The sequence below is a fragment of the Notamacropus eugenii genome, chromosome 1, assembly GCF_028372415.1.
Source record: "Notamacropus eugenii isolate mMacEug1 chromosome 1, mMacEug1.pri_v2, whole genome shotgun sequence".
NCBI classification, from domain to species: Eukaryota; Metazoa; Chordata; class Mammalia; order Diprotodontia; family Macropodidae; genus Notamacropus; species Notamacropus eugenii.
Genome location: NC_092872.1, coordinates 236,337,038 through 236,364,439, shown reverse-complemented (window position 1 = coordinate 236,364,439; position 27,402 = coordinate 236,337,038). Strand labels below are relative to the sequence as shown.

The following is a 27,402-nucleotide window of genomic DNA, read 5'->3' as shown; positions in this document are numbered from 1 at the left end:
CCCCCCACTCTCTGTATTTACTTCTCTCCAGCCTTCTTGCACATCTTTGCCAGACTAATGAAGTTATGATCACATTACCCTATATTCAGATCTGTTCAATGGCTCCTGTTAACTGTTGAATAAAGTATAAATACTTCAGCTTTCAAGATTTTCCAGTTTGACTTAAACCAGATTCATCATTTATGGATCTGTGTGATTTCCACTGAAGGCTTTGAAGTTCCACTTTATCCTGTGCATCTTAACTTATCATAAAATAAATGCTTATTATAAAGTAAATGTGAAGAAAGGAGTTTTGTGGCATTACCTTGTGTGTTGAGCCCAAGACATGCCCTGCCTTTAGCCCTGGCTTTAGTTGGAACTTGTAATTCCAGTTTATTTCCAACTACTTTCTTTCACATCAAACTTGTTCTTCGCCAGGCATGCCCTTTACTTCTCCACCTTCTTCCTTGTTTTTGCTCATGTTGTTCTCTGACCCTGAAATACCACTCTTATTAAAATTTTAGGACCCAGCTCAAAGTACTGTTTGGCTAACAAATTATATTACTATTTGAGACTGTAAAATGCTTTGATTTTTAGCCTCAGTATTCCTCTGAGCAGTTTGAGTTGATTCTCTCTTGGATTGTTCTGTGTGTTTAATAACAAATATTACTGAATGTTTACATTTTTAGAGTATGTTATTGTTGAATGATGCCATACATTAACCAGATTTCCGGGTGAGTGGCCTATTTCAGACTTTTAATTTTTGTTTAAGAGATAAACACAATTACAATATAATCTTGGACTTTCCATTCTTCAGTTGCTAAGAGAACCTTGTAACAGGATTAAAGCATGCTTGTTTTGGCTTTCTTTTGACTTGAAATGATAGCCACTTTTCACATTTCTTAGGTCTTTAGCATCTGTAATTATCTTTTTCTTTTTTCAGTGAAATCATAGGTCCAAACTAAATAAACAAATCCTCTAAAAACTTGAAATTATTTGTGGTGAAATTCACATTTTAAAATTCTCTTGTAGGTTGTTTTGTAAAAGACAAGGGAGTGTCTTTATTTAGAAATCATTCTCATGGCCCCCATAGGCACTGGCACTTAACTGTGCACAGAAAGAATCTGCTGTATGTATATGTTTTATGTGAATCTGGGACCTTGTCTGTTACCGATATAAAAAAAGATACTATCCCCAAATTCCTGTGGCCAAGTTTTCCTTAAATATTCCTTCATGCTTGACAGCTGCTTCTCTGCAGTTTTTGACCTGGAGCAAGCTCACAGGCTTTAAATAGTTCACCTTTGAGCTTTCTTTCCGCCTTGAGCCCAGTTGGATGCCGTTGCTTTTCACAAACTTCCCCAAATAAAACAGTTTGTGAAATCTTAAAACATGTTCTTCCCTCTGGTGAACTCTAAGTGATCTTAACAAGTTGGAGAACATTTCTAAGGAGCTTATTGATGAAGAAATCATTCCTGGCTTATGTCTTTTACCCTTCACTTCTAAAAAAGAAACTTTGGTGGTGATTGTTAAATTTAATAATTAGGTGTCCAGAGCAAAAAGACCCGAAGACATTTAATTCCTATGAAATGTGAAAGGACTTGGAGGAAACCTGCTAAGTTTATCAATTGATTGCTAGTGCAAAAAAAAAAAAGAAAAGAAAAGTTGGAGAGAACTGGTTCTTAATGAACTTAAAAGGATGTCGAGGAAAGCCTCTAGAATGTTGGGTAGATTTTCAGTGGAGGTTCTATAGGAAAACATAGATAAGAATCCACATCTACTGATGTGTTATGTGAAGAAATATCCGTGTCCATGAGAGCACAGATCTGTTGAAATGTATTAACATATTTAAAATGTCTATAGATTACAGTAGTTAAAAATCTTGCTGATGAATCTTGTAGAACAGTGGTGTCACATAGAAAAAGGATCACTGAACTGTAAGTCAGGGTCCCTGCTGGCACCATATTGACTTAGAAAACCACATATTAATGTTATCCAAGTTCTAGTGTATTTTTATGTTATTCAGTATTTCCAGGTTACATTTTAATCTAGTCCCGGCTGCACTTGAGTCACTGTGTTTGATACCTCTCATGTATATGATTTGAGGTCATCTAAATCTACCCATCTTACTTTTAACAGTATTCATCTTGAAGGTAATTGTTTACTTTTCCCTTAAATATTTTCAGAGATTGATGATAGTATTTAGAGCTGGAAGAGGCCATAAGAAATCTCATCCACAAGGAAAATGAAACCCAGAGAGATCATGGGACTTGCCCAAGGTCACCCAGTTTGGTAAGGTCCCCCAGTTTGGTAAGGTCCAGAACTGGATGCATTCTGCGTCCCTCTATTCTCAATTTAGGGCTTTCCCTAGAATACTTTGTTGTTTCACTTATCAGACTCATTTGGCATTATATTTGGGAGTCTTGAAGTTCTTAGGTTGTTTCTACATGTGCAAGTTAAGTGAAAAATGGATAGGTCATTATCCAGATCCCAGAGTATTTGCAAAATGATCCAGATGGCAGTAATCCAGTAATTCTCCAAAAATAAAAACTACAAAGAGCCATGTATTCAAGGCAAAAATATTACTTAAGTTATCTTCTTCCTTTTTTGGGTGTGGAACTTCCTAATAATTGCTTATGTTTGATAGCATTTGACAAAGTACTCTCTGTGTGGGTACACATGTATAATATATATGTATGCATGTAAATAAATATACATGTGTGTGTGTATGTTCCATTTTCATTTGAGGTAGATAGTGTGGTTGGCCAGCGTTTCCATTTTGTAGGTGGGCAAACTGAGATATGGAGAAGCTCTGTGACTACCTGAGGTCACTCAGTTTCTAAATGGCAATACCAGAGTTTGAACATAGGTTTTTTGATCAAATCCAATGCTTTAATCTACTGATTTCACAGATAAGTTTATATTGCAGACTGGTGTTTCTTTTTATTCCCATTTCTTTCAGCTGGTCAAGATCAAATGTCTCTCCGGTTGATGCAGTATCTAGGTTTTTTTTGTCTTTTCATTATGGCTGTTGAGTTATATTGCTTAGACTTATGAAATGAGGCATTTACATGTCAATACTCATTTTTTTTTATCATTTTCTGTTGTCAGCACCAATAGTTTGTTTATGTCCTGTTAGAGTTGCCTCAGTTGCTTGCCATATATCCTAATTTTTTTCTTATGGTTGGTTTGGATTTTGATCATTTCTTTAATAAGTGAGTGGTTTATTTCTATCTAGACAATTGATTTGTTAATAATCTTAGCTGGACAACCAGCCATTTCTTGTATTTTAGAATAAGATTAACTTGACTTTTTTGTGATGTTAATCCTTACTCATCGTGTCCAGTGTGTTCCAGCTCTCCCCTTTCTGCACTCCCCAACTTTCTTTAAGTGAATATTTAAAATATATGGGAATAAAGTTTCTGTATAGACTACAGACCTTTTGCCACTTTCCTTTCTTACTCTGGAGCCATTCTTTCACCAAAATATATTTTTCAACATTTTCTCTTTGTATTGAGGTAATTGAGTATTCAAAAACATGTTGATTTAGTTATGAAGGGTATGATCAAGTTCTTTCTAGAATCCCTCCACGTCTCCACTTTGGCAACAGATGTTTGTGCAGAAGCTACAATGATGCTCTTATCCTGAGCCCTGTACTATGTGATGTGCCCTGTCTTTCCTGTTGTCATTGGAAGCCGAATAAAACCATCTCTGCCAGCTCATTTGTTTGGCCCTCCTTCCATTTAACTACAATTTCCTTTTATGTTCTGATTTCATTAATAGCGAGAATGTCACAATTGTCATAATTCGTTTCCTCTAGTAATATGTACTCTGGATAATTGCTAGACTAGGATTTCACATCAAGAGTTCCCACAGTAAAACAAGCAAATGTTCATTCATAGTCTTAAAATGGTATGATTCTCACCACTTTCTGCCTCCCGTTTTCCACCACTAAAGGGGGCTGGGCACAGAAGACTGAGAATCATTTTGTAATTTTTTGTTTTGTTTGTTTCATAGGTTAACACGGTCAAATAATTTACCCTTGAGTGGTCAGTTTACTAAGGAAATGCCTCCCTTCTTAACTACTCTGTTACCTGCCCTTCTTAAGCTTTACTTGACTTAGACTCCTAAACCACATCTGCCCTAAGAGCATAAGATTATATTCACTCATCTCAATTTAAAGTAAAAACTGACTGTACATTTACTCTTGTCCCAATTTAAAATAATTTAGAAAGCATTTGTGGTTTTGATTTTTTTGTTTGTTTTTGATTAGGTCTCTATCACCATGTACATGTCTTGGCAGGCAGGAATGTGTTGTATCCTTATGTGGTTTTGAATGCTTTCAATATGACTCACTAGTTTTTAATTCTGTTTCCAAGTATACACATACAGGTCTTTCCACTATCACTGTTTGACATTAATAGAATGAGAAGGCCTGTTTGCAGTATACTGTACAGTTTGAAAAGATCAAGAAGATACTCACTGATGAAGCCAGTGGTATCTTTTAAGTTTGAGACCAAGCATGCTGGAACATTTCGTTTTGTTTTATGTGTTGCCGTCTGTCCCGTTGAATTTTGTGTTGTATGCTTGCTACGTGGTGAACTTGCTCAGAGCTTATCAAATGTACACACACCGTGTTCCCAATTACATGTGGGCCTCATTCTATAAATTATAACTGTGTTAGTGACTCTGACTCTCCAGTCACCATTTCTATAAATCATAACTGTGGGAGTGGCTCCAGCTCAGATTTCCAGATGACTAATAGGCCAGGATCTTTGACCTTTCTCAGAATGACATCTTCTTTTGGAGTCAGGTATCTTGGTTGGTACTACAATACCAACAGAACAGTTTAAATATTTCTGTTAAACTAAACTGTTTAGAAGATAAATACTAAATGGGAAGGATGCAGTGTCAGAGGACAAGAATTTATAAATTGTTTTGTTCACAGTAGTCCTATGAGCTAGGTCAGTGGTCTTAAACTCAGATAGAAAAAGGGCCACTAGACTGTTCATAAGGATCTCTGTCAACAGCGTATTGACTTAGAAAACCACAAATTAACATTCTGTCGTGTGTTTATTTTTGTCTTGACTTTTGTCCTGCTACTGGACTTTGGTGACTGAGGAAGAGAGAGTGAGGCTGGCAACTTTTCCCAGTTCTGCCTCACTTAAATCCAATTCATGCAGAAGTCAACACATTTGTGATGCCGTTGGTCCTCTTTGAAAACAAAGGAGGAACTCCAGCAACAACTTTGTTAAATGTTTTCCACTTAGAATTTAACCTGGTTGGGCCACAGTGAAGCTTTTCCAAGCTGCTTTGCCCTGGGCCCTGAGTTTGACATCTGAGTTAGATAATAGAAGTATTATTGTCCCCCAAGCTGAAGAAAAGGTCCTTCTTAGTATCAGACTCAGAACTCATGTTGACCACAGCATCAATGCTTTTTTAAAAATTTTGTGCTGTTCCTCAATGAGAGAATATAGTTTTATATTCAGACGCCTGCAGTAGACTTTTAAAATACTTATGTGTATTGTTTGTTTTCTTTAAATTTATTGCTATAATTGGCCTCCCTGCCTTATCTTTCCCCTTCATAAGCCATTCTCCATTCATCTGCTAGTGATTCTCCTAAAGTACAGATCTGACCGTGCTGCTCCCCTATGCGCTTCACTGGATCCCACTTGCCTCTAGGATCAAACATAAACCATGTCACTTTAAGCCCTTTTTCAGCCTAGCCCCAGCCTACCTTTCTGGCCTTATTCTCAATGATTCCCTTTCATGTACTTTACATTCCAGCCAAACTGGCCTTCCTGCTGTTCTCCTTGCCGGACATGCTCTCTTCTGTCTATGTGACTTGCACTGGTTGTCTGCCATGCTGGAAAGGCTCTTTCCATCTCAGCCTCTTAGAATCCCTTTTTGTTTTGTTTTTTCCTCACCAAAACTTGGCTTCAACGTCACCATTTCCATGAAACGTTTCTTGTCCATGGTGCTGGTGAATCTTTCCTCTAAATTACATCGTATTTTTTGCTTATTTTTTTTATTTTTTATTTTTTTTTACTGAAATATGTATGCGTCTTCCTCATGGATGGCAGAGACAGTTTCATTTTGTCTCTGTAAACCCAGTGCTTGCACATAGGAGGTGCTTAATAAATGCTCCCTGATGGATTGAAGATTACATATGAGATAGTGATTGAGAGGCAGTTTGATAGAATGTAAAGCATGCTTGATTTGTAGTCACAGGACCTGGGTTCAAATCCTGGCTCTTTTTTTTTCTTTCATGAAAACCTTGGGTAAAACTTCTGAGTCTCACTTTGCTTATTTGTAAAATGAATGTATTTAATCAGATGAGCTCTAAGATGTCTTCCAACTCAGCTGTGATCCTCGGATCATTCTGAGTGGGACTAGTGTAATACATAGGTAGCCACTCATGATTTTTAAGGTTCATGGATAGAGTCTTTACCAGTTTTGGGAGTCTGAAAATCCATCAGAACTCCATTCCCAGTACTTCATTCTGTCTGTGAGGGGCAACATGGTAAGCTTTATCAACCATCTCTATTTTATTATGAATTAATTCATCAGATCCTTTCCAAAACTTGGACCCAGGTTTTGATAGAAAAGAAAATGGAAGGGGCAGCTAGTTGGCACAGTGGATAGAAGACTGGCATAGGAGTCAGGAGGAGCAACCCTGATTATTGCAGAGAGAGAAAGAGAATAGAAACATTTGTTTCTACAGCAGGACGGACAAGGCTGCAACAGGGGAAAAGAAGGCTACTGAAAGAAGAGGTAGTGGGGCCCTGAAGATTGATTTTATCCAGTTTTACCAAGAATAATCCTACTAGTTTTGGTAGCTAGGGCCAGCCATGGTACTGGGGAAGTTATTAGAGTATTTGCACCAAGGAACGGAAGGTCATCTCTTGTTCACGTTAACCTGATTCCTTCTTTTCCTCCTCTTCCCTCCTTTCTCCTCACACTTTAATTCTGCCCTTCTCCCAACAAAGCCTTGCTTTTCTTTAAAAGCACTATCTAAATGGGTAGTTATAATTGTTATGATGATATAAAGGGATAAATATTTACCTGGACAAAATCTGTGTGAAGAAGTCCCCAAATATGAATATCTTTTGTGCCTGGGGGGTATTTGACTTCCGTTGAGCTAGGTTTTATAGTGTTCTTCTCAGTAGCACTTTTATCTCTTTCAAATATTTTTATGACATCATCTGTAATCTAATTGGATAGTAAATAGACTGTCACTTACAGACTTTTTCCCTCAGTTCTTTGCCTCAAATCCCTTGAACATTATCCCCTATAGGGTCATCTGTTCCAATCTTGAAGGAAGAGGTTGATTTTCTTTCCAAGATCCTTCCCTTATTTGTGCTTTTGATTGGTGCTGGAACTGCCCTACCCCAGTGTCCCTGAGGTCCCACTCTAGATGCCAGCTTCTCACCCAGCCTGGCAGCTGGAGCCATCCCTTTCCTCTTCTGCTCCCCACCTTCCATCTTCCAGCTACATTAGCATCTTTTCTGCTCCATACCTTGTCCTCTTCAAATACTTTTGGTCTCTCAGGTTTTTTTCCACCAGCCTCCTCAACTTTCATGAACCTCTGTCTCCAGTTTATCTCAACCATGGGCAAGTGGTCATACATTCCATTCCCTTCCTTTTCCAGACAGCTTCCCAGAGACACACTGAATTTGCACCAGGTGCCAGAATTTCCAGTTAGATTGTTGGCCTTGATCTTAGCCCCTTCTATTTGGGGGAACTTACCCCTTTCATCATTCTTCCCATATTTTCAAGCTCTTTTTATCCATTGGCTCCTTTCCTGCAGCCTAAAAATATGTGCACATGTTTTCTGTCCCTCAAAAAAAAAATCTTCACTTGATGTTCATCTTCACAAACTGTTGCCGTTTCTCTTTTGTAGCCAAATTCATAAAAAAACAACAACTCACCCGTTCCCCATTGAAAGTGTTCTTTTTCTGGGGATAGGAGAAAAGGCAAGAACAGTCCTGGAGCTCAAGAGCCATTAGCAAAGCTTCCAGGATGGTTCATGGACCTGGACAAAAAGGCAGCAGAACCTTAGCAAAATTCAGAATGCTGGAATGGAGATTCATCGGCTGACAGAGCTGGAAGAGACCTCTGCAAGCACCAGTTTCTGTCTGGACATGAATAAGAATCCTCTCTATATCATAGCCTGTGACACTTTACCAGTATCTCAGTGGCCTTTTCTTAGTCCTCCTCCTTTTTAATCTCTGGCTTTTCACACTGTTGACTAGTCTTTCCCCTTCCCTTCCAGATAATCTCATCTTCTTTTGGTTTTCATGACCAAGCCTTCCTCTGGCTCTCCTGTCTGTCTGACTGCCCCTTCCTGGTGTCTCTTGCTGAATGTTATTTGTGTCATTATTCATGTCTTGCCCTACCTTTGGCTGCCCCTCATGGCTTTGTTCTTCCTCTCTCCCAGTTCCCTTGGATGCAGTTACCTTTGTGCGCTTGACCATACCACATGGATGTCTCCTGTGTCTCTCAGACTCCCTGTGTCCAAAAGGAATTCGTTATCTTTCCCTCTAAACCTAGTGTGCTAGGTTTAGTTTCTTGACAGAATTAGTCACTACTTGTATTGGAGTGCCCACCATCCTTCCACTTTCCCAGGTTCACAGTCTCATTCATCCTTGCGCAGAGTCTGTCTCCACATCTCTTCTATCTTTCTTCCTTCTCATAGCCAACACCATCTGTCAGGCCTTTATTGCTCTCCACTGGATTGCTGAAGTAGCCTCCTGGTTGGTTTCTGTTGTGCCAGCATTTCTCCTCTTTAGTCTCTCTCTTCCATACAACATCCAGATTGGTATTCCTAAAACATGGGTCTGGTTATGTCACTCCCCTGCTCAGACATCTTATGTAGCTCCACGTGTATAAAAGCTCCTCTCTTAGGTTAGAGTCATGTTAAGGATTTTAAACCCCAGTCTTTGGTGCCTGTTTTCACAGTTCATCCATCTGTTCAGTGTTCTAGTCTACTTGTTCTTGTCTCTACATGGTGTTCTATGTTGTCTTTTGTCCTCTGTGCGGGCCCAGAATCATCTCTTTTATCAACTTCATTCAGATTCTCCTTCCTACATGAGACCTCTTCTGATTGGCCAGCTGTTGGCACTTTCCCCATCCCCTGAAATTGCTTGTAATTTCTTTGTTCCTTTGAAATACATTTTTACTGGTGTCTTTTTTTTTTTTTAACATTGTGTGTTTCCCAATGTGTGCCTTCATCTTATCCTTCCCAGGTGGCACAGTGGATAGAGTGCTAGACCTGACTTCAAATGTGACTCCAGATATTTACTAACTGTGTGATTCTGGGCAAGTCACCTAACCTCTGCCTGCGTCAGTTTCCTCAGCTGTGAAGATAATAATAGCACCTGCCTCCCAGGGTTGTGAGGATTGAATGAAATAATATTTGTATTATCAGATAATGCAATTCTACTTTCAAAGGGCAGTCCTCTTAAGTAAAAACAAGTCTCTTTACCAAAGGGTACTCCAGTGAGTTCTTTACTATATACTACAATTCAAAGAATATCAGTTTCAGATTCTTTTAAAAAATAGTTCTATTTTCTCTGATATTATTTGCTATTTATAGTTTAGCCTGAGTTTTATTTTCCCTTAGGAAGCATTCAGGAAATGTTTGTAGCATTAATAACATGTTAAGTCAAACAATTTTGAAGAATTGATTTTCAGTTAATATGCTTTGAATTCCTTAATAGAATTAACCTGGTACTGATCCCCTACCATTTGTGTATCTTGCCTAACTTGTCTAGCTGTTCATGATACTAGTCATTGCATTAATAAAAGTGACATATGGGAGTTTTCTGAAATATCCATTTAGCTAGATTAGTAGAAAATTTGTAGTTCTAACTTTCCCCCTTAATAGCTACACTTATTTGTTTGTTTGTTTTCTCCCCCTACATGTAAGTATTAAATGTCACTATGCTTTGGTCACCTCCTTCAAGTTTCCTTATTTAAAAAATGTTGATCATCACCAGAACATGACCCATTTGTGCTGTATTTTTATCACATTGCATAGGGCGGGGGTAGGGTGTGTGTGTGTGTGTGTGTGTGTGTGTGTGTGTGTGTGTGTGTGTGTGTGTGTGTGTGTGTGTAGAAAAACACTATTGAAAATTTAATCTGTTGTCTTCATTTTTTGCAGCTGAGTAACAGTCATTGAACCAGGGCTTACCAAAGCAGTGTAGATGGCACTTGAGTAAATATTTGTTGAATGAATAAATGAGCAAAGGCTAGATAAAGTGTATAGTAAAAGAATGAATGATCATTTGCATTTGCACATGTTCTTCCTTTTGGTATCAGTCAGAGGGCATTATTAAGTGCCATTCTATTCTCCACAGGGTTGAAAATGCTTGTACCAAGCTTGTTCAGGCAGCTCAGATGCTTCAGGCAGATCCTTACTCTGTGCCAGCTCGTGATTATCTGATTGATGGCTCGAGGGGCATACTTTCTGGGACATCTGACTTGCTCCTCACCTTTGATGAGGCTGAGGTAGGTATCTTATTCTTGAGAACATTGTGCACGTTCTTCCTCCATAGCAGAAAAGGAGAATTATGAGTCTACACAGTAGGGACTCAGTAACCCAGTTAGAAATATTTAGGTCCTCTTTCCAGCTCACTTAATTAGCTATTTGAGGGGCAAATCCCTTTTCTTTTTGACCTCTGATTTTCCAACAAAACAGAGATTATGTTTTGCCACCCACTTTCTAAGGTGTTGTGAGAATGAGCCAATTATACACACCCACTCCAAGCTTGATCTTAAAGTTATTGGCTTTGTTGTTAGGAAGTTTAACTTTAACAGGGTGATGAAATGTTAATTAATATCTACATAAGAGTATCATCACCTGCTTACTATTTCTTTGCATAATTTAACACACTGACATTTATTTCAAGGACTCTCAGTTGAGATGGGGTTAGACTTGTTCTGATTGGTCGTAGAATAGTAACAATGGAAAGGTGTTTCAGGGAGCCATAGAGTTCCCCCAGTTCCAGCTCTCCAAACATGCAGGGAATTACTTTGGGAGGTGGTGCGTTCCTCTCTCTAGAATTTTCAAGTGAAAACTCAATGACCCCTTGTTTGGGATTTTGTAGATTTGTGGCCAGGTCCATGCTGAATTAGGGGGATTTCTGAACACTCTCTGATTCTCTTTTTAGGTCCGCAAAATCATCCGTGTGTGCAAAGGCATTTTGGAATATCTAACAGTGGCAGAAGTGGTAGAGACGATGGAGGATTTGGTCACTTACACTAAGAATTTGGGACCAGGTTTGACCCTCATAGTTTTCTCTACATTATCTCTGTTTGATTAAGAAGATATAACTTTTTCTTTCCTTCTCAAGCTATTTGTGAAAGTTGCAAAAATGGAAAAAGCAGAAAAGAAGGGTTGTATGCAGTTGAAATTCATTTGCATTCTGCTGGGTTTCCATATCTTCCTTTTTGATGATGGGACCAATTAAGATGGTTCACTGTGTCTGAATGCTAAATTTATTTTTTAAAAAGTCCTGTTCCTGTTTGGTGAAGTTACATTAAACCAGACATGGCAAATGTAGCCTGAGAATGTAGGAAATAGTTTTCCATTGCTGTAATACTGAAGGCCACCCTGAATTTTGACCTCTCCACTCTACATTACACAGCAATCCTTCATTGTTTGCCAGCTGGCCCGTGGCCCCTTATGACTCTTAGCTTGCTAATGAGTCCTCCTACCACCGATGGATTTTTGGTGGCCCAAGATGGAATAATCTAATGAGACTTACTATAATGCTGTGGTTGTCTAGGTTTGTAAAAAATTCCTTACACAAATAAAAATTTAGAATATAATCAAGCCAAAGAGGAGGCAATTACTTTAAAATTATAGCTTAAAATCTTGTGGGATGAATCCAGTTTTACTTTATGACAATGATTATAGCCTAGAGGAGAGACTTGGCCTGCTGAGGTCAGTTATATTACACAGAAGCATTCACATCACAAACCCCAGATCTTGAAAACTGGAGATGACCATGTTGTTGATGTGATACTGCCTACAAACATTGTCTTTTCAGCATAACTGTACTCTTGGAATCCACGTTGTGTTGTAAGGAGAATCTTTTGAGACCTAAGTAACCCAAACTTCCCTTTGTGCAGATAGATATACCCTAGACTGAATGTGCTCATTAACAGTTTTACATTGAAGTTAAAGTGCTGTAATTATGGAAATTTGTGTCTATGATAGATGATCATAAAAAGTACTTCTAATTTGAATCATCCTGGAAGAGCATGGGCAGAAGTGACTTTCCTTAAATTTCTTAGTGATTTAGAGAACCAAGTCATTCTTTTGACTTATACCACCAAAATGTAAAGTGTTAGAATATAGATGAAAAGATACTAGGTCTCCTGGTATTATCATTATTTAATTCTTAACACCTTTATGTAAACTTATAAAGTGTTAGATTGTTGTGAGATTCTTAAACAGTACAGGCAGGGCTGCATCCGCAGTGCAGCTTGTGCACTGATTATGTTCAGGTTCTAACTGAAAAGTACTCCAGAGGTCCCACATTAATATTATTATTAAATGTTCAGTAGCTATTTCTGGGGCTCTGTTAGTACAAAATTCCTGCCTATACTTTTGAGAATAGCTTACATTTTATACATTAAGCTTTAAAGGATTATTTATTGGTGTATAGAAATTTTATGTTGAGTCAGTGGGTCTTCAGTATGTAGAACTTATGTATTTGTATATTATGTATATATTTACATAATTAATAATTATGTGCACACATATACACATACCTGTATCTGTAGCGAGTTTGTTTGATTCTCATTGTTACTGTATTACTTGAATGAGGGTTGTCCTGGACCAAGAACATGAATCTAGGGCCCGTCACACTACCCATAACAGATGCTTTGCTTTTTCTGAGCTAGGAATGACCAAAATGGCCAAAATGATTGATGAAAGACAACAGGAATTGACTCACCAGGAACACAGAGTGATGCTGGTGAATTCAATGAACACTGTGAAGGAGTTATTGCCAGTCCTCATTTCAGGTATTTACTTTCTGTATTCTCATTAGAGTGAATTTTAAGTATACTATCTGAGCCTTTAAGTTAATTCTTTTTTTGTGATAGATTTTATATTTCTCTTCTATATTTCCTTAACTGCATGGCACTACTGTCTTTTTGTCTGTCCATTTGTGCAAAAGCACAGAATGATTCGTTTGGTAACTAGACATCATGTCCAGCTAAGTGGCAATAGATTGGGCATCTATGGAATATGTATGGAGATTCAGTTGGCTACTAGTTTCCTTCCATACCTCTCCCTCAATTGTTACCTGAAATTCTCTCACTCTTTGGTCTAGAGGTGTTTTCCTAGCCTCAATAAAGATTCTACCCCTAGCAGCTGGTATCTTCCAGACTAACTGGTAAATATCAGATACCCTGAGCTCAGTTTGCAGGTTAGTAGTGAGACACACATTTTTTTTTTTATTAGAGATCTAGATTGAAAACTGTAGAGCAGTATACGTGAATATACCCTTCTAGAATTCTTTTTTCCTTTTTTTCCAATTAAAAAAATTCTGAACTTATCAATAAATAAAAAGAGAAATCCATATGCACACTAGAACTGAAAAAGAACATTGTACATGAATCTCTCTCTTTCTTTTTTTGAGGCATTTGGGCTTAAGTGACTTGCCCAGAGTCATACAGCTACTAAGTATTGGAGGCCAGATTTAAACTTGGGTCCTCCTAACTCCAAGGCCAGTGCTCTATCCATTGTGCTACCTAACTGCCCCAGTGAACCTCCCTTAGAAAATCAAATGCTGCTTGCTTTTTCCTTTAAGTGTATAGGATATTCAGCCGGTAACTTTTAAAGCTATCCTACTTGTCTGTGTTTCCTTTTATCCTTCCTTCTGTTCTCTTTGTACATTAAAAAAATGTTTTTGTAGCACATGCTGTGGACCTCACTGTCCAAACTCCTATTTGCACTGGCAGGTTGAGTATCTAGAGCTTAGGTGGCTTTTTCTTGTCTCCTCATAATCTAGTAACATTAAAAGGGTAGAAGGGTGGTTGCTACTGTAAGTCCTTTTCTCCCTTTCATGGGGTGCTCATGGAGCTCCCATTAGGCATGGGAGAGCTTTCCCACTGGACTCCTTATAGAATTGTTAAGCTGTCTTTCCTCAGAACCACTGGTTTATCATCAGCTCCTGATTCAAATGTTACTGCAAGTCACTGCCAGGATGCTGATGGAAAAGTCCAAATCCTCAGGTGCTCCAAGTTCATGAAGTTTCCCTCTGGTCAGAGTGGGGTGGGGTGAGAAAATGAGGGATTGAAATAAGGGGAGATTTATCCTCTCTTCTGTCCCTTTTCCTCCAGTCAGTTTCTTGTCCTTACTTGGCTGGAGGGTTTCCATCCTTAGCTTCTATCCCTACCAGATGCTCAAATCCCTTGGGTTCCAGATTGCCTTGCTATTTATTTTAAAAATAAAAACCTCAGAGGGCATGACCACCTTCCTGAAATAATCTGAACACACTCCTGTGTGACATAATTTCACTTCATCCATTAGCTTTCAAGGACTTCTGAATTGATCCAGGACCTTTTACAGTACTTAAAATGTTTTTGATTGATCGATTCAACAGAGGTGTTCTCACTTGGCCAAGGAAAGAAGGCACAGTCTTGTCATTTACTCTATGTGGGGTGTGATTGACTTGAGTGGCACTTCAGTGAACTTCTTTTCTGCTAAAAGTGTTTTAAGTGGAGTTAATCCATATCTATTGAAAACATTAGTTGCTAGATTAGGTTTGGAACAGATCTAATGTAGAACCTGTCAGTTAGGATCATACCTCCTTGTTGATTTAGTCCCTAGAAATTCTAAATCAGTGGCTGCTTTGTTGTACAAAATGCAATTTAGTGGTATGAAGGGCTTTGGAACTGTGATCAGTTTGGGGAGAAGAGGAGGGTTTTGAGAAGGAAAAGGAGGATTCAAGGAGAGGAGGAAATGAGCTTGAGCAGACAACTTAAGGATGAACTGAAACTGAAGAACTCAGAGAGAAGGGCTCGAGTCAAAGAAGAAGAGACAGTCAGAGAGGGAGAAAACGGAGGAAGAGAAGGACTCAGAAGAAAGCTATTGGGAAAATGGTGTAAATATTGTCAGGGGAAGGGTCTCCAAGAACCAGAGCAGGGGAACCTGGTGGGTAAGGATTAAAGGAGGCAGAAACAGAAGTGATGTTGTCATTGGAGCAAACTCTAGAGGGAGGGAAAGAAGAAATCTATGGCAAGCTGAAGAATTCCAGCACAAGCCTGATGCTGAGGTATGCTACAGAAAGTGATGGGGATCTCTAGAATCTAGATTTCTGCTATGGCTTTCTTTCTACCAGAAACAGAGTGGTTAATAATATCTTGATGTCTTTAATGATCATTTCATCCTTCAAGAAGCATAGGAACTAAAAAAGGAAATTTTGGAGATTTTTTTCGCATCAGCTGGTTGCTGGGGTGGAAAATTAGGCATCTTGGGGGAAAGCGATTCTCCTGTATTAAAGTTCTTTATAGACAACAAAAGGAAAATCAGTAGTCCAACATACCCCCTAGATGATGGGAGAGCAGATTGCAAAGGGTTCAAAGAGATTATTATATCTATAGAGTCCCACAGATTACATTCTACATGGAAGTCATTCACACAGAAGAGATCATAGAATCAGAGATTTAGAGCTGGAAGGGACAGAAAAGCCATTTCCTTCAACCCTCTCATTTTACAGATGAGATAAATGAGGTCCAGAAAATGTTAAGTTACATATCCAAGGTCACTCCAGCAATGAATGGCCAAGCCAAGCCTTGAGCTCTAAGTCCAGCACTGTTTCCGCTGCATTACTGTGCTGCTCTTCAGGAAGGAACTGCTCAAGATGCCCAGGAAGAAGAAGACTCTGTTGAGGAAGAAAAGATGGTCTTGGCAGATTTGGCTGGAGGCCATGTAAATTCATGGGGAAATCACCAGCCAAATTTGATTTAAGAAAGATACCCAGAAAGTGGAAGCAGGGACAGGCAAAAGGAGGAGGAATACAAAAGCCTAGCACAGTTGTGCAGGAATAATGTTCATTACCCTCAAATTCAGAAGGAGCTAAGGAAGGCTAAGCATAACAAAAAATTTGTTTTAAAGCTTTATTGGAGAAAATTTTTTGTGGTTTGGGAAAACATGAAAGAAGATGACAAAAGGAAGAAAAATGGAAAAGATTTTTAAAATTTATTTTAACAAATTGTTTTTTTAAGGATAGTGGAGCCATCACACTTGGGTGCTAACATCCCTGTCCCTGAGGTGCTTGCAGATGTGATCTAAAGATTGGAGCATAGAGATCCAGGAATAGAAAGGAGGGACTCCTGTTTAGGGAGATGACAGATAATGTAAAGTTGCCCAGTTCTTAATCTGCTCCTATCTTTTCTGCCGAAGAGAAGGAATGACCTTTGTGCTGGAGAGTACAGGCCAAAATGGCTGCTGCATAGGGAGTTGGTGTGATATGGGTTGTCTGTAATCTCATCAACGTGGGTGACTCCAGTGATGCAGGGATTGGATACTCAGTTAAGTAAGCAGATAATAAGGAAGTATTAGGATCAAGAAAATAGCGTAAGTATAAGAATAAGGAGAAAGAAGAGAGCACGAGGAGAAAAGATATAGGAAGAGTTCAGGTTACATGGATCAGATGAACTACAGCCTTGGGTTTAAAAACAATTGGGATCATTATCAGTGATACCTGGATGATTGTGGAAAACAGGAGAGATGCTACAGGAGGGCAAGTGTTTTCCTGATTTTCAAAAAAAGGAAAAGATTAGAATCTGTAATCTATATGCCAGTCAATTTGTTTTTGATTTCTGACGATTCTAGGGTCTAGTATTAAAGGGATTATTAGTGAATATCTAGAAAAGCAGGTGATAATCATCGAATATACATAGGCATGTCAGATGAACTTTATTACCTTTTGGAGGGGGTTGGGGGGCAGTTTACTGCTTTGGTCCTGGAAGGGAATACTGCATGTATATTTTACCTAGATTTTAGTGAAACATTTGGCAAAAGTCTCTTGCTGATCTTCTGTAGAATGTGGAGGGATGGAAGCCAGATAATGATCTAGTGAGGTAGGTTTGAAATTGGTTGAATGACTGACTGGAAACATAAAGTTGTCTGTAGTTCAATGTCCAGTATGTGGGAAGGCTCCCGAGATGTGTTTCAGGCATATGTGCCTGTTATGTATCATGTTTAATTAGCTACCGGACATATTTATCAGAAAGTTGGAATAATCAGCATTCAGAAAGATCTTGGCAGGCTAAAACGTTGGCCTGCTATCTAGAAAGATGAAACCCAGGGATAAATTCAGAGTATCACACTAAGGTTTAAAAAGTGAGCATGAGAAAGGGGAATCCACGTGACTGGACATCGGTGCATTAAAAAAATCTCAAGGTTTTAGTAGACTGAAAGTTTAACATGGTCAACATCATGGTTGCCAAGAAAAGCAGTTGTAGCCAGAGGGCACATTAAGAGTGGCATAATGTCCAGGGCTGAGTAGGTGATGTGATTAATTGACTTTGGCCTGGTCAAACTATGCCAGAGTATTGTGTTCAGTATCTCATTAGGAAGGGCACCGGTAAGCTGTGGAGAGTAAAGATGGGTGATGGTTGCTTTGAATTCATGTTATAAAGATTGGTTGAAGGAACAAGGATGTTTAGACTGCAGGAGATAAGGCTTGCCTGGGATGGGGGGTGCGGTGAGGTGGAAATAATAATAATTTTTAAAACTTTAGATAAGCTGCTATTGGAGAAGAAATAAACTTGTTATGCTTGGCTCCAAACAGCAGATAGAAGCTGCCAAGAGGCCAGTTTAGGCTTAATTTGTAAGGAAAAAACCTGTGTAATCATGAGAGCCCTCTGGAAGTGGGTTGGGTTTCCATAGGAGGAGCAGAATCCCCCTCATTAATGGGCTTCAAGTAAAGACTATTGGGTCTATGTAGAAGCTCTTCTTGGGTAGGTAGGAGTTGAACCAAATGGTTTCCAAGGGTCTTTCCACTTCTGAGCCTTTGAAATTTCTGTTTTCACATTAATTTACTGGGAAATGTGTTCTGAGTCTAGTTACATCTCATTGCAAAAGTTTTCACAGTAGAAATATGACTTAGGGGTTGGAGGAAAGATCCTTTCTATTTCTGAATATTATAATGAGATACTAATTGTAATTTTTTTAGTTTAGAAAAAATTCTTGTGGGACAAATTCTGTCTACCCTGCTATTCTACATTTTTGTGTTTTATTGTTTGTAAGGGGGTTGAGGAACCCAGGGAACAGGGAATGGAGGAGAGATCCTAGATTTATATTCTCTGCTATCTCATCTCTGCCATCATTCTATATGAAGCTCAGCTGTGGTAGAGGGTCTGTTCTCAGGCTGTCTGAGGAGGCCTGAGTAATTTGTGACTATGAGTTTTGGGGTTGTACATACTGAATTATTTCCTTAATTTATAAGTGGTTATAGTGATGTTTTGTATGTTTAGTCTTCTTATAAGGAGGGATTTCTGGGCTGGAAATTTTTATTGACTGGACCTCTCCTCCTTTTTAAGATGATGATTGCACATGCTTAATGTCCTTCTTGCATGGTATAGCCAATCTTAGACAATGAAATTGAATTTCAGGCATAATTTCCTAACTTTTAGTGTGTTTTTACAGCTATGAAGATTTTTGTCACTACTAGAAACTGCCAAAATCAAGGCATTGAAGAAGCTTTGAAAAACCGCAACTTTACAGTGGAAAAGATGAGTGCAGAGATTAATGAGATCATCCGAGTGTTGCAGCTTACTTCCTGGGATGAAGATGCTTGGGCTAGTAAGGTAAGTAGGAGTTTGAAAGAAAATGTGGACCAGTCCTCAGGGGGAGGGGAGGGGAGGGTTGGTTAATTTGTAATTTCTTCTATACAATCTTGAGGCATTTTTATTTGTAGCATAAGACATGTCAGTTCTTTATTTAGGTAACTTCTTTGCTTTTGGGATCAGCTACTTCTTGTTGACCAAGAGAGCATGAATGTACAGCCTAGAGTAATGCTCCATTTATATCAAGATTTTGGGCCAGGACTCTCTCTGGTGTCTTGGATGGGAGAATGCTTCCCTTTAGGGAAGGGCGGATGAAAAGATCCTCTTGGCAATGGTTCTTATACCCCTTTTTGCTGGTAGCTATTGCCATGAAGCTACTATGTTGCTCTGAGTAAAGGCCATCCTTGAGTATAGGATGCTCCCCCATAATGAGATCTTTTTGAAAGGAACTTTTTCTATAGGTATGCACTGAAAATAAACTTGATTTTAGCTTCATTGAGACTTCATGTAAGCCAGATTTGGGGTGAAAGTACAGTTTATATTTGAACCATCATAATTAAGTTAAATCAGGATGCACCCTATTCAGAAGTCTCATGGAAAATTTTTCCTCTACTAACCTTTGATCTTGAGATAATGATGGAAAAATTTTGGCATGTGACCTTTGATCCCAGGAGAGAAGAGGTGAACCTCAACTGGGGAATTTTTTTTCATATAAACTCTTTAGTTTTAGAAATTTTTTTAGGGTCTCCTTTTTTTCTCTTGTTTTCCACCTGTTTCTTTGACTGAAGGCAGATTTTCCCCGTCTCTGCCAGCCATGGCCTTGTGCTGCAGGTTGTCCTGTTTTCCCCGATAGTGATTATGAGAGAGGCATCTGCACTAGGGACTCTAGCAATTTGTTTGCACGCTCAGAGCCCTCTTCCCAATGCTTACTGCATTAGAGATCCTTTTAACCTGTAGCTCACCAGTGGTAGAACTGAATCAAAAACACCATAGCCCTGTTCCCAGGTGGAATTTCTAACCTCTTTCCCAATGGTGCCAGTTCTTTCCTCTGCCAAGCAGGGGCCTGGAATGGACTGGCCACCCTCTCTTTGTCTGGTGGTCGACTGCATGAAACTGAACAGCTGAGGTTAATTTTACCTGACAGTTTGTCCAGGGAGGCGTTTGCACAACTCTTCATTAGATTGTAGCTAATTTCTGTTTTGAAATCTTCTTTGCCTTGTACTTTATCACTCTGACTTCGCTGTTGTGACTTCTTTCTGCCTTTTGTTTTTGTTCTTGTGTTTGTTTTATTCTTTTCTCACATTTAGAAGGTAAGCTTTCTCTTGCCACCGAGTCTATTTTGCACTTTTTTTCTTTTGCTAAAAGAGATAAAAGCATGTCTGTGAGGATTTGTGTCTTGTGCTGGCTGTGTGCAGTGCTTCCTTCCGTGTGCCAGTGTGTGACACTGTGCTCGAGTACGCTTTAGAATGCCATTTAATGAGGATCTTGGGGCTGTGGAAATCTAGGCAGTTCTAATCTGTGTGTTCATTTCAAGCCACTTGTTTAAGAAACAAAAAGCAACTCCATGGTAAATCAGATTTCTGGGTTTGGTGGACACGTTTGGGGAAGGTAGCAGTTTCCCTTTCTGACTTGGTCATTTCCACTCATTCATTCTGAGAGTACAGGCCTATATGGAAGAGCAGGGTGACATTGGAGTTATCTGTGGACTTGCTGTTGTGAAAAAGTTCTCCTTGGTCATTTATACTACTTCTTTCTTTTAATTCCTCCTCCTTCATTCCCTTTGGGAAGGTCAGAAATGTTGCTTTGGTCAAGGTCTGTCTTTATAGTTTTAAAATGTGATTGATGGATATTAGAAGCAGCATGGTTGAGTTTAGAGTGCTGGGCCTGGAACCAGCAAGACCTGGTTTCAAATATCAACCCTGAGATTTACTTGCAGGAAGACCTTGGGTCAGTCACTTAACCCAAGGAAGTTCCCTATGACTTACCTGTGAAGATAGGTTTGGGACGTTGCCGGATGAAAGCCCTATACTCAGAGTTGTCCACACTGAAGTAGTTGTGGAGACTTAATGAATTTATGTTTTGAAGAATAAAACTGGTTATGTCAGATGGGCATATAAAGCTCTGTCTTCATTTTAACCCCAGGCTTCCAAGCTTAATAGTAATTGCAGTAATAGCAAAGAAAGGATGGATGTTTCCAAACTTTAATTGAGCTTTGGAGGAGTGTAACCACCCTTGGTGTTTTCAAGCTCTATCCCTCATCGTTAACTCATCTTTGTTTCTTGCAGGTAGCAGATATGGAGCAGACCTTTCAGTCTCTAGCTTTCCTTTTGTCAAGTAGTAGTAGAAAGGAATAAGGCATTGTTCCTGTATGGTGACTGTCTGACCTTGTGCTGATGTGGAAGGAACCAGTGAAATTACTCAGAGAACTGCAGTGTGGAAAGATGAAAAGTGAATTAGACCAATTGATCTGATTCACTGATGTCATCATAGAAAAGAATAGTTTATAGGCATTTTTAGCAGCATTTTTCACCTTGATGTAGTTCATTTAAATGGAAAATGGTAAATAGTAAATGTACATTTAGTACATTTGGGATCTCTTATTCTTTCCCTCGAAAGCAAAAGTAATTCACCTTCTCTTGTCACACGTGTTGCCGCTTCTTCATTAATGCAGGCTTCTCCTGGACACTGATGGTTCCTCCAGAAAGTGGAAAAAATTATTGGGGGTAAAAGTATGTCTTGCCTAATGAACCCATTTTTTTTAAGGAGACTTTAATAAGGTTGGTCATTGTGCCTTTGACTGTGAATTTCAGTGAAAATGCTAAGAATTTTCAAATGATTTCCCATGAGAAATTCTAGCCTTGTTGACTGATAGGTTCTTGTTGAACCACTATAGTTAGTAAAATGGTTGGAAGGAATTCCAGTCGAATCCGGCTCTTTGAAAGTTTTCTGTGCCGACCTCTCTTGTATTCATAAGGAATCCACTGAGTGCTGCGAGTCTTTTGTGATCAGTTTAACTCTTGTTATGAGTAGTGAGGACGTGGGAGGAGAGAAGAAGCAGGTACTCTGTGACCGGCAGTGCTCACACCACACGGGCCCGTCTGTTGAGGCTTTTGGTGTTGTTATGTGGAATCCGCTGCTGTAGTACTTTATCATGCACTAGGATTGATACTGGCCAGGAGTGGTGACAAAGCTAGTGGTCTTGCCAGACTTCGCTACATGTTACCAAAAGTAGAAATATCAGCTACAAGCTGCATCACTAGAATACTTATCCTTGTTGCAAATTAAAGATCCGAGGGCCAAATTTTACATACCACCCTCCAAACAGAGAAGTGTATAGATTTCTTTAGTATTTTTCGTTAGGAGCACCAGTATGTGAGATTTGCCACTAGGAATTTGGGTTAACCATTCATTCCATTTATTTGTTGTATTTTATCACTAAAAGAAGAGAAACAGTTCAGATGTTAGAGAAATTGGCTTTTCCCCCAAGACCTGAATGCACTCTGAACATCTAATTGTATGGTCCTATCATTTACATGTTGACTATTAAAAGAGTTCCTTCTAGCATAAGAATATTCTTTCCAACAAGTCTCTGTTTTTTAGAGTACGGCTGGATGGGAGGTGTGGGTCCAGGGCCAGGATGAGTGGTGATAGGTGGCGTGGGGAGGTAGAGTGTCAACAGGGAGTTCTCCTTTTGCCGTTTGTCAAATTGTCAAGTGCCTTGGGGATCCTGATGCTGTCTCTGTGCTCAGTCCTTGTTGGTTATTTTGGGGTGAAGCCATTTCTATTTAAAAATGTGCTGTGGCTGAAAAGTGAGGTTCATTGTTACTGGAAAGGTATTTTAGAGGATGTCTTTATGTCATCCGCTTTTTGCCAAGTGGGAACAATGCCAAATCAACACAGGCTTTCCTTTTTTAGTACATCTTATATGTTCATATGAGAAATTGTTGGTAAAGGGAGGAAAAGCCAGCTGAAAGGATTCTGCATTTCCCTCTTATTTCATTCTTCTTTTGAGAAGGCACTGACAGGAAGCTGAAGGGTGTATATGGAAGGTAATTGGATGGAGGTGTAGCTTTTTACCTTATATAATTAGAGATCCACCTTCTTGAGAGCATAGAATAATTGTCCTCTTCTAACACTGCTTTTCTTCCTTTGTATCTGAATTTTTATCTTATATCTAAATATAACTCTACTATATACAATGCTTCTGTAACAATTGTCATGCCATAAATGGAACCTGGGATTCTTGGGAGATTAAAACACCAGTAGATACTTTTATTTTTCATAGAAATCAACTTTTGAAAGTTTGTTTATTTCAAGTGGTGATGGTAAAAACTGCGTTTAATCTCCAGACATCTGCCCCTTTGGAAGATTTGTTAACGAAGTGAAATTCTCAGTTTCAAAGTAATCTTCTTCCAAATTTGCCACATTTATGGAAGGAAAAACAAGCCGCTTAATTTGAACATCTTGATGCTGCCATCTCTCCCACTCAGTTGTAAATTACTCATTTCATGAGTACAACGTTCTTTCCTTCCTCCTAACACATTCATATTCTACTTTATTAGGGAGAAAAATGAAAGGTTTTGTTAGGGCTCTGAATAGATCTTTAGTTGTTCCTTTAGGGTTCAGTTGTTTTTTTGTTTTTTTAAGGCAGTGGATTCAGAAAGCTGTCATCTCTCTAGGTCATTGATGATCAAGTGATGAAAATTTGACATGTAGAGGTGAATAATTCATGTTCTTACGTAGGTATGTGATGGAAGCTGAAATCAGCCCAGTAGAAATTTATTCTTAGCTCTTATACAAAATCAGTATAAACCCCAAGAATCCCCTGCCCTTTATTCCTAAAAGTATGCAGACTTCTAAGTCCTGATGGCCTGGAACCCTTCAATATAGTATATAATGTTGTATAGGATACAATATGAGGCTGGGCACTAAATAATTTACTTAATTTTTAAAATGTGGCTTCAGGCTCCTGAAATACATTTAGATATCCAAAGGTTTCTTACTGAATACATAAGGTTTTTTTAGTGAACAAGTATATTTTTACATTTGTAGAACTCCTATCCTCCAGGGAGAATGGTTTCCAGATGAATGACTGTGAAGCTGTTTGTTGGTGTAGAAAGAACAAAGCAGTTGGAGGCAGGAGACTTTGCTTCAGATCTCAGCCCTTCCATGATTGGGAGCTGGAGACAAATCATTAATGTTCTCTGAGCCTCCAGTTTCCTCGTCTGAAAAATGAATATGATTCTTATTTTTAGTTTTCATTTTTTGCTTTATTTCATTATCTACCTCACTGGACTGCTATAAGGAAGTCACTTTGAAAACCAGATAAACTGTTTTAAAGGGACCTTTATTATCAATTCTTTTCTTGACTTGGTTATATCAGCCTTTAATAAAGTTGGAACAGTTGAATGTTTGAGCTGGAAAAAACTTTTGTTGTTCAGTTGTCAGACTTTTCATGACTGTGGACCACAGCAAGCCAACACTGTCTCTGGAGTTTTCTTGGCAAAGGTACTAGAATGGTTTGGTATTTCCTTCTCCAGTGGATTAAGGCAAACAGAGGTGAAGTGATTTGCCCAGGGTCATACAGCTCTTATGAGTGTCCAAGGCAAGATTTGAACTCAGGTCTTCTTCACTCCAGGTCCAGTGTGTTATCTCCTGAGCCACCTAGCTGCCAAGGACATTTAGAGATGGTTTAAGCCAACCCTCTTTTTTATGATGAAGAAACTAAGGCCAGTGCTCTTAGAGATTAATGAGTACTCCCCAGACCACATGGTAAATTAATGGCAGACCCCAGGCCTAGGCCTTCTCTCTTTCAGTTAAACTGTGCTCTTTTCACTGTCCAGCTGCCTTCTCAAGCTGGAAAGGGCCTTCACAGCAGCTTTTATCACCCCCACAGGTCTTCATTAGGACCAGAATTTATAACAGAATTGAGAAATAATTTACCTTTTTACTAGGAATGAAGGAGAAGGCCTGCTGTGTAAGTGCATAGTATTGTGTGTTAGTCCTTTGTTGCCAAAGAAGACCATGCCATCAGAGAAATAATGACGTGACTTGCACTTGACTTTGTTTTGAGTGAGGGAGGGCTGTGCAGATCACCAGCCTCACTTCTCCTCCAGAGCCATCTGAATCCAGTGACCAGATATTCCTCAGGATGACTGGAGATGACCCAGGATGAGGCAGTTGGGGTTAAGTGACTTGCCCAAGGTCACACAGCTAGTGAGTGTCAAGTGTCTGAGGTGAGATTTGAACTCAGGTCCTCCTGACTCCTAAGTGCATAGTATAAACAAGATTAGAAGAGTGATATTTAAATTACTTAATAAAACAACGTCTAAAGTGCTCACTGTCATCTATTTATTTCCCAGTAATGTAGTAATTACTAATTAGTCTGTGAAGTAGATCTCTAGTTAGCCTCAGACCTCTGCCTGATGGTATTGGTTTGAATAAGGTAGGTTCTTAGAGTAATGGGTGCTTTAAAAATTGTTTAATTCACTTTTATTATCACCAGCTGAGACTGTTTTTCCTCTGGGACTTAGGGAGTGAGACTTTACTATGGATGATTACAGGGAGGAGAAAGTGGTCCCCCTTTATTGTCCAGTGTAGGAGGAGGGCACTGCGTGGGGATAGCAGACTTGAGAATAGGGAAGTGTTGGTTCCCTGTGCCTAATGGACATGGGCAGCGTCGGCTCCTGCCTGACTCACACAGGTTCCTGTGGCCTCGGCTGGGCAGTGCCCCCGTGTGGTAAGATCCTGGGAAAGGACAGGGAACGGGAAGGATGTTTCACATTTTGTGGAGTGGCAAAGACTCATTGGCTGTTCTGAGGGAGCTACAGTAGGCAGACCTCCACCTCCAGCAGAAAAGAAGGTAGATTTTAAATGAGGAACAATGCTTTGAGAGATCCCAAGGATTGCATTAGAAGTGATTTGGCAACATTCTTATAAAGTAGCCTGAATGATGAAGTTGTTGGTGTTTTTATATTATTATTATTATTGGTAAAAAAAAATGTCAAATATTTCTACATTCAGCCCAAGATTCCCCACAGAAATGGAGAATTTGCTTCAGTACTTTAGGAATCTCTGATCATGTCTGTGTGGATACTCCTTCCATTCATGTAGATTTTAGCGCCTAGTCCGCTGGACCAGGAGCTTCTTCAGACCCTTCCTGAGTGTCTGAGTGTCACTGATATCAATAGTAATATTAGCTTTCATCTAGCATTCACCAAGCTCAGCACTTTACAATTATTATCTCATTTGATCTGCACAACAACCCTGGGAGGTTGGCGCTACTCTTGTCCCCATTTAATAGATGAAGAAACTGAGGCAAGGTCACATGGCTAGTCAGTGATGCTGAATTGGACTAGCACTCTGCCCACTGCCCCATCCTGCTCTATAAGTGATGCTCATGTTACTTGTTGAGAGTTCTGGTTGTGAGTGATAAATTGCAACCTATTTGATCCTTTCCCATTCTAGGGGTTAAGAGTGAGGAACTAGTGGTAGATGGGATTAGGGGATGAGGAAAAAGGGAGAGAGTGTAAAAAATTTGGATCTTAAATACCCTTTCTCTTACATTCTACACTAACTTTCCACTATAGTTCAGCATTTTCTTTTGTAGAATTCTAAATACACTGTGAAATTAATACTTTTAACTTTTAGGAACCATTCATCCAGAGTTCTTGTGGTTTTATTGAAGCCCAGTGAAGGATTGTCATCAGTTTTTAATGTGTTTTCAAAGGCAAGATGTAATAGAATAGCGTCTGTGGCCCAACATACTAATGATTTTCCCTGTGATGAGAAGGGCTTCCACCACCAGCATTGTGCCACATGAATGTTGTTGGGCAGAAAGCCTGTTAATGAGGATTGTGTTAGCAGGTTCTCTTTTTGACATAGAAATGAAAAATCTTTTGGCTCCAGGGATTTTAGCATTTTAAGGGACAATAAGTACTTGAATGTAATTAACAGAAGATTTGCATGCAAAGTATGCTGCATTTTGAGAACTGAAGTAAGAGTTGTTGTGTGAGCAGTATCCCTAAAAAATAAAGCTAATGCAGGAGTCTCCTTGCTATGTTATGTTACTGCTGCGTCTGTCTACTTTGTATTATATCAGCACAACTTTGGCAAGAAAATCACTAGGAATTTCTCTTCCAAGGACACTGAAGCCATGAAGAGAGCCTTGGCCTCCATCGATTCTAAACTGAACCAGGCTAAAGGTTGGCTCCGTGATCCCTCTGCCTCGCCAGGTAAGACTTCCGTTGTACTTTTGTAGCTTTGATTGTCCTGGGTTAAAAAATGAATCCTAATGTTTGTACGTTCAGCCCAAATAGAGGAGAACTCCTCCCATTCATGTAGATGTTAGCTGCTCTATAATACCTAGGCTAATAGGTAGTGCAGTAGATAGAGCTCCCAGCCTGGAGTTAGGAAAGACCTGAGTTCAAATCCTGTCTCAGACACTTAATAGCTGGGTGATCCTGGGCAAGTCACTGGACCTCTCTCACTCTCAGTTTCCTCAACTTCAAGTGGGATAAGAATAGGACCTACTTCCCAGTGTTGTTGTGAAGATCAAATTAGATAATTAGATAGTGCTTTGTAAATCTTGAAGTGCCACCTCTAAGTGCT

At 39.3% G+C, this 27,402-nt stretch overlaps 1 protein-coding gene across 2 annotated transcripts in view; it reads left to right on the top strand.

Annotated features, from left to right (window-relative positions):
- VCL (vinculin) overlaps positions 1–27,402 on the top strand; it is a 117,579-nt gene that overhangs the window by 55,024 nt on the left and 35,153 nt on the right. For both annotated transcript variants that reach the window (XM_072628105.1, XM_072628104.1), the window contains exons 3-7: positions 10,338–10,488; positions 11,151–11,259; positions 12,892–13,014; positions 18,653–18,813; positions 26,936–27,026. In XM_072628105.1, the coding sequence (XP_072484206.1) occupies positions 10,338–10,488; positions 11,151–11,259; positions 12,892–13,014; positions 18,653–18,813; positions 26,936–27,026 (635 nt within the window). The remainder of the gene's footprint in view (positions 1–10,337; positions 10,489–11,150; positions 11,260–12,891; positions 13,015–18,652; positions 18,814–26,935; positions 27,027–27,402) is intronic.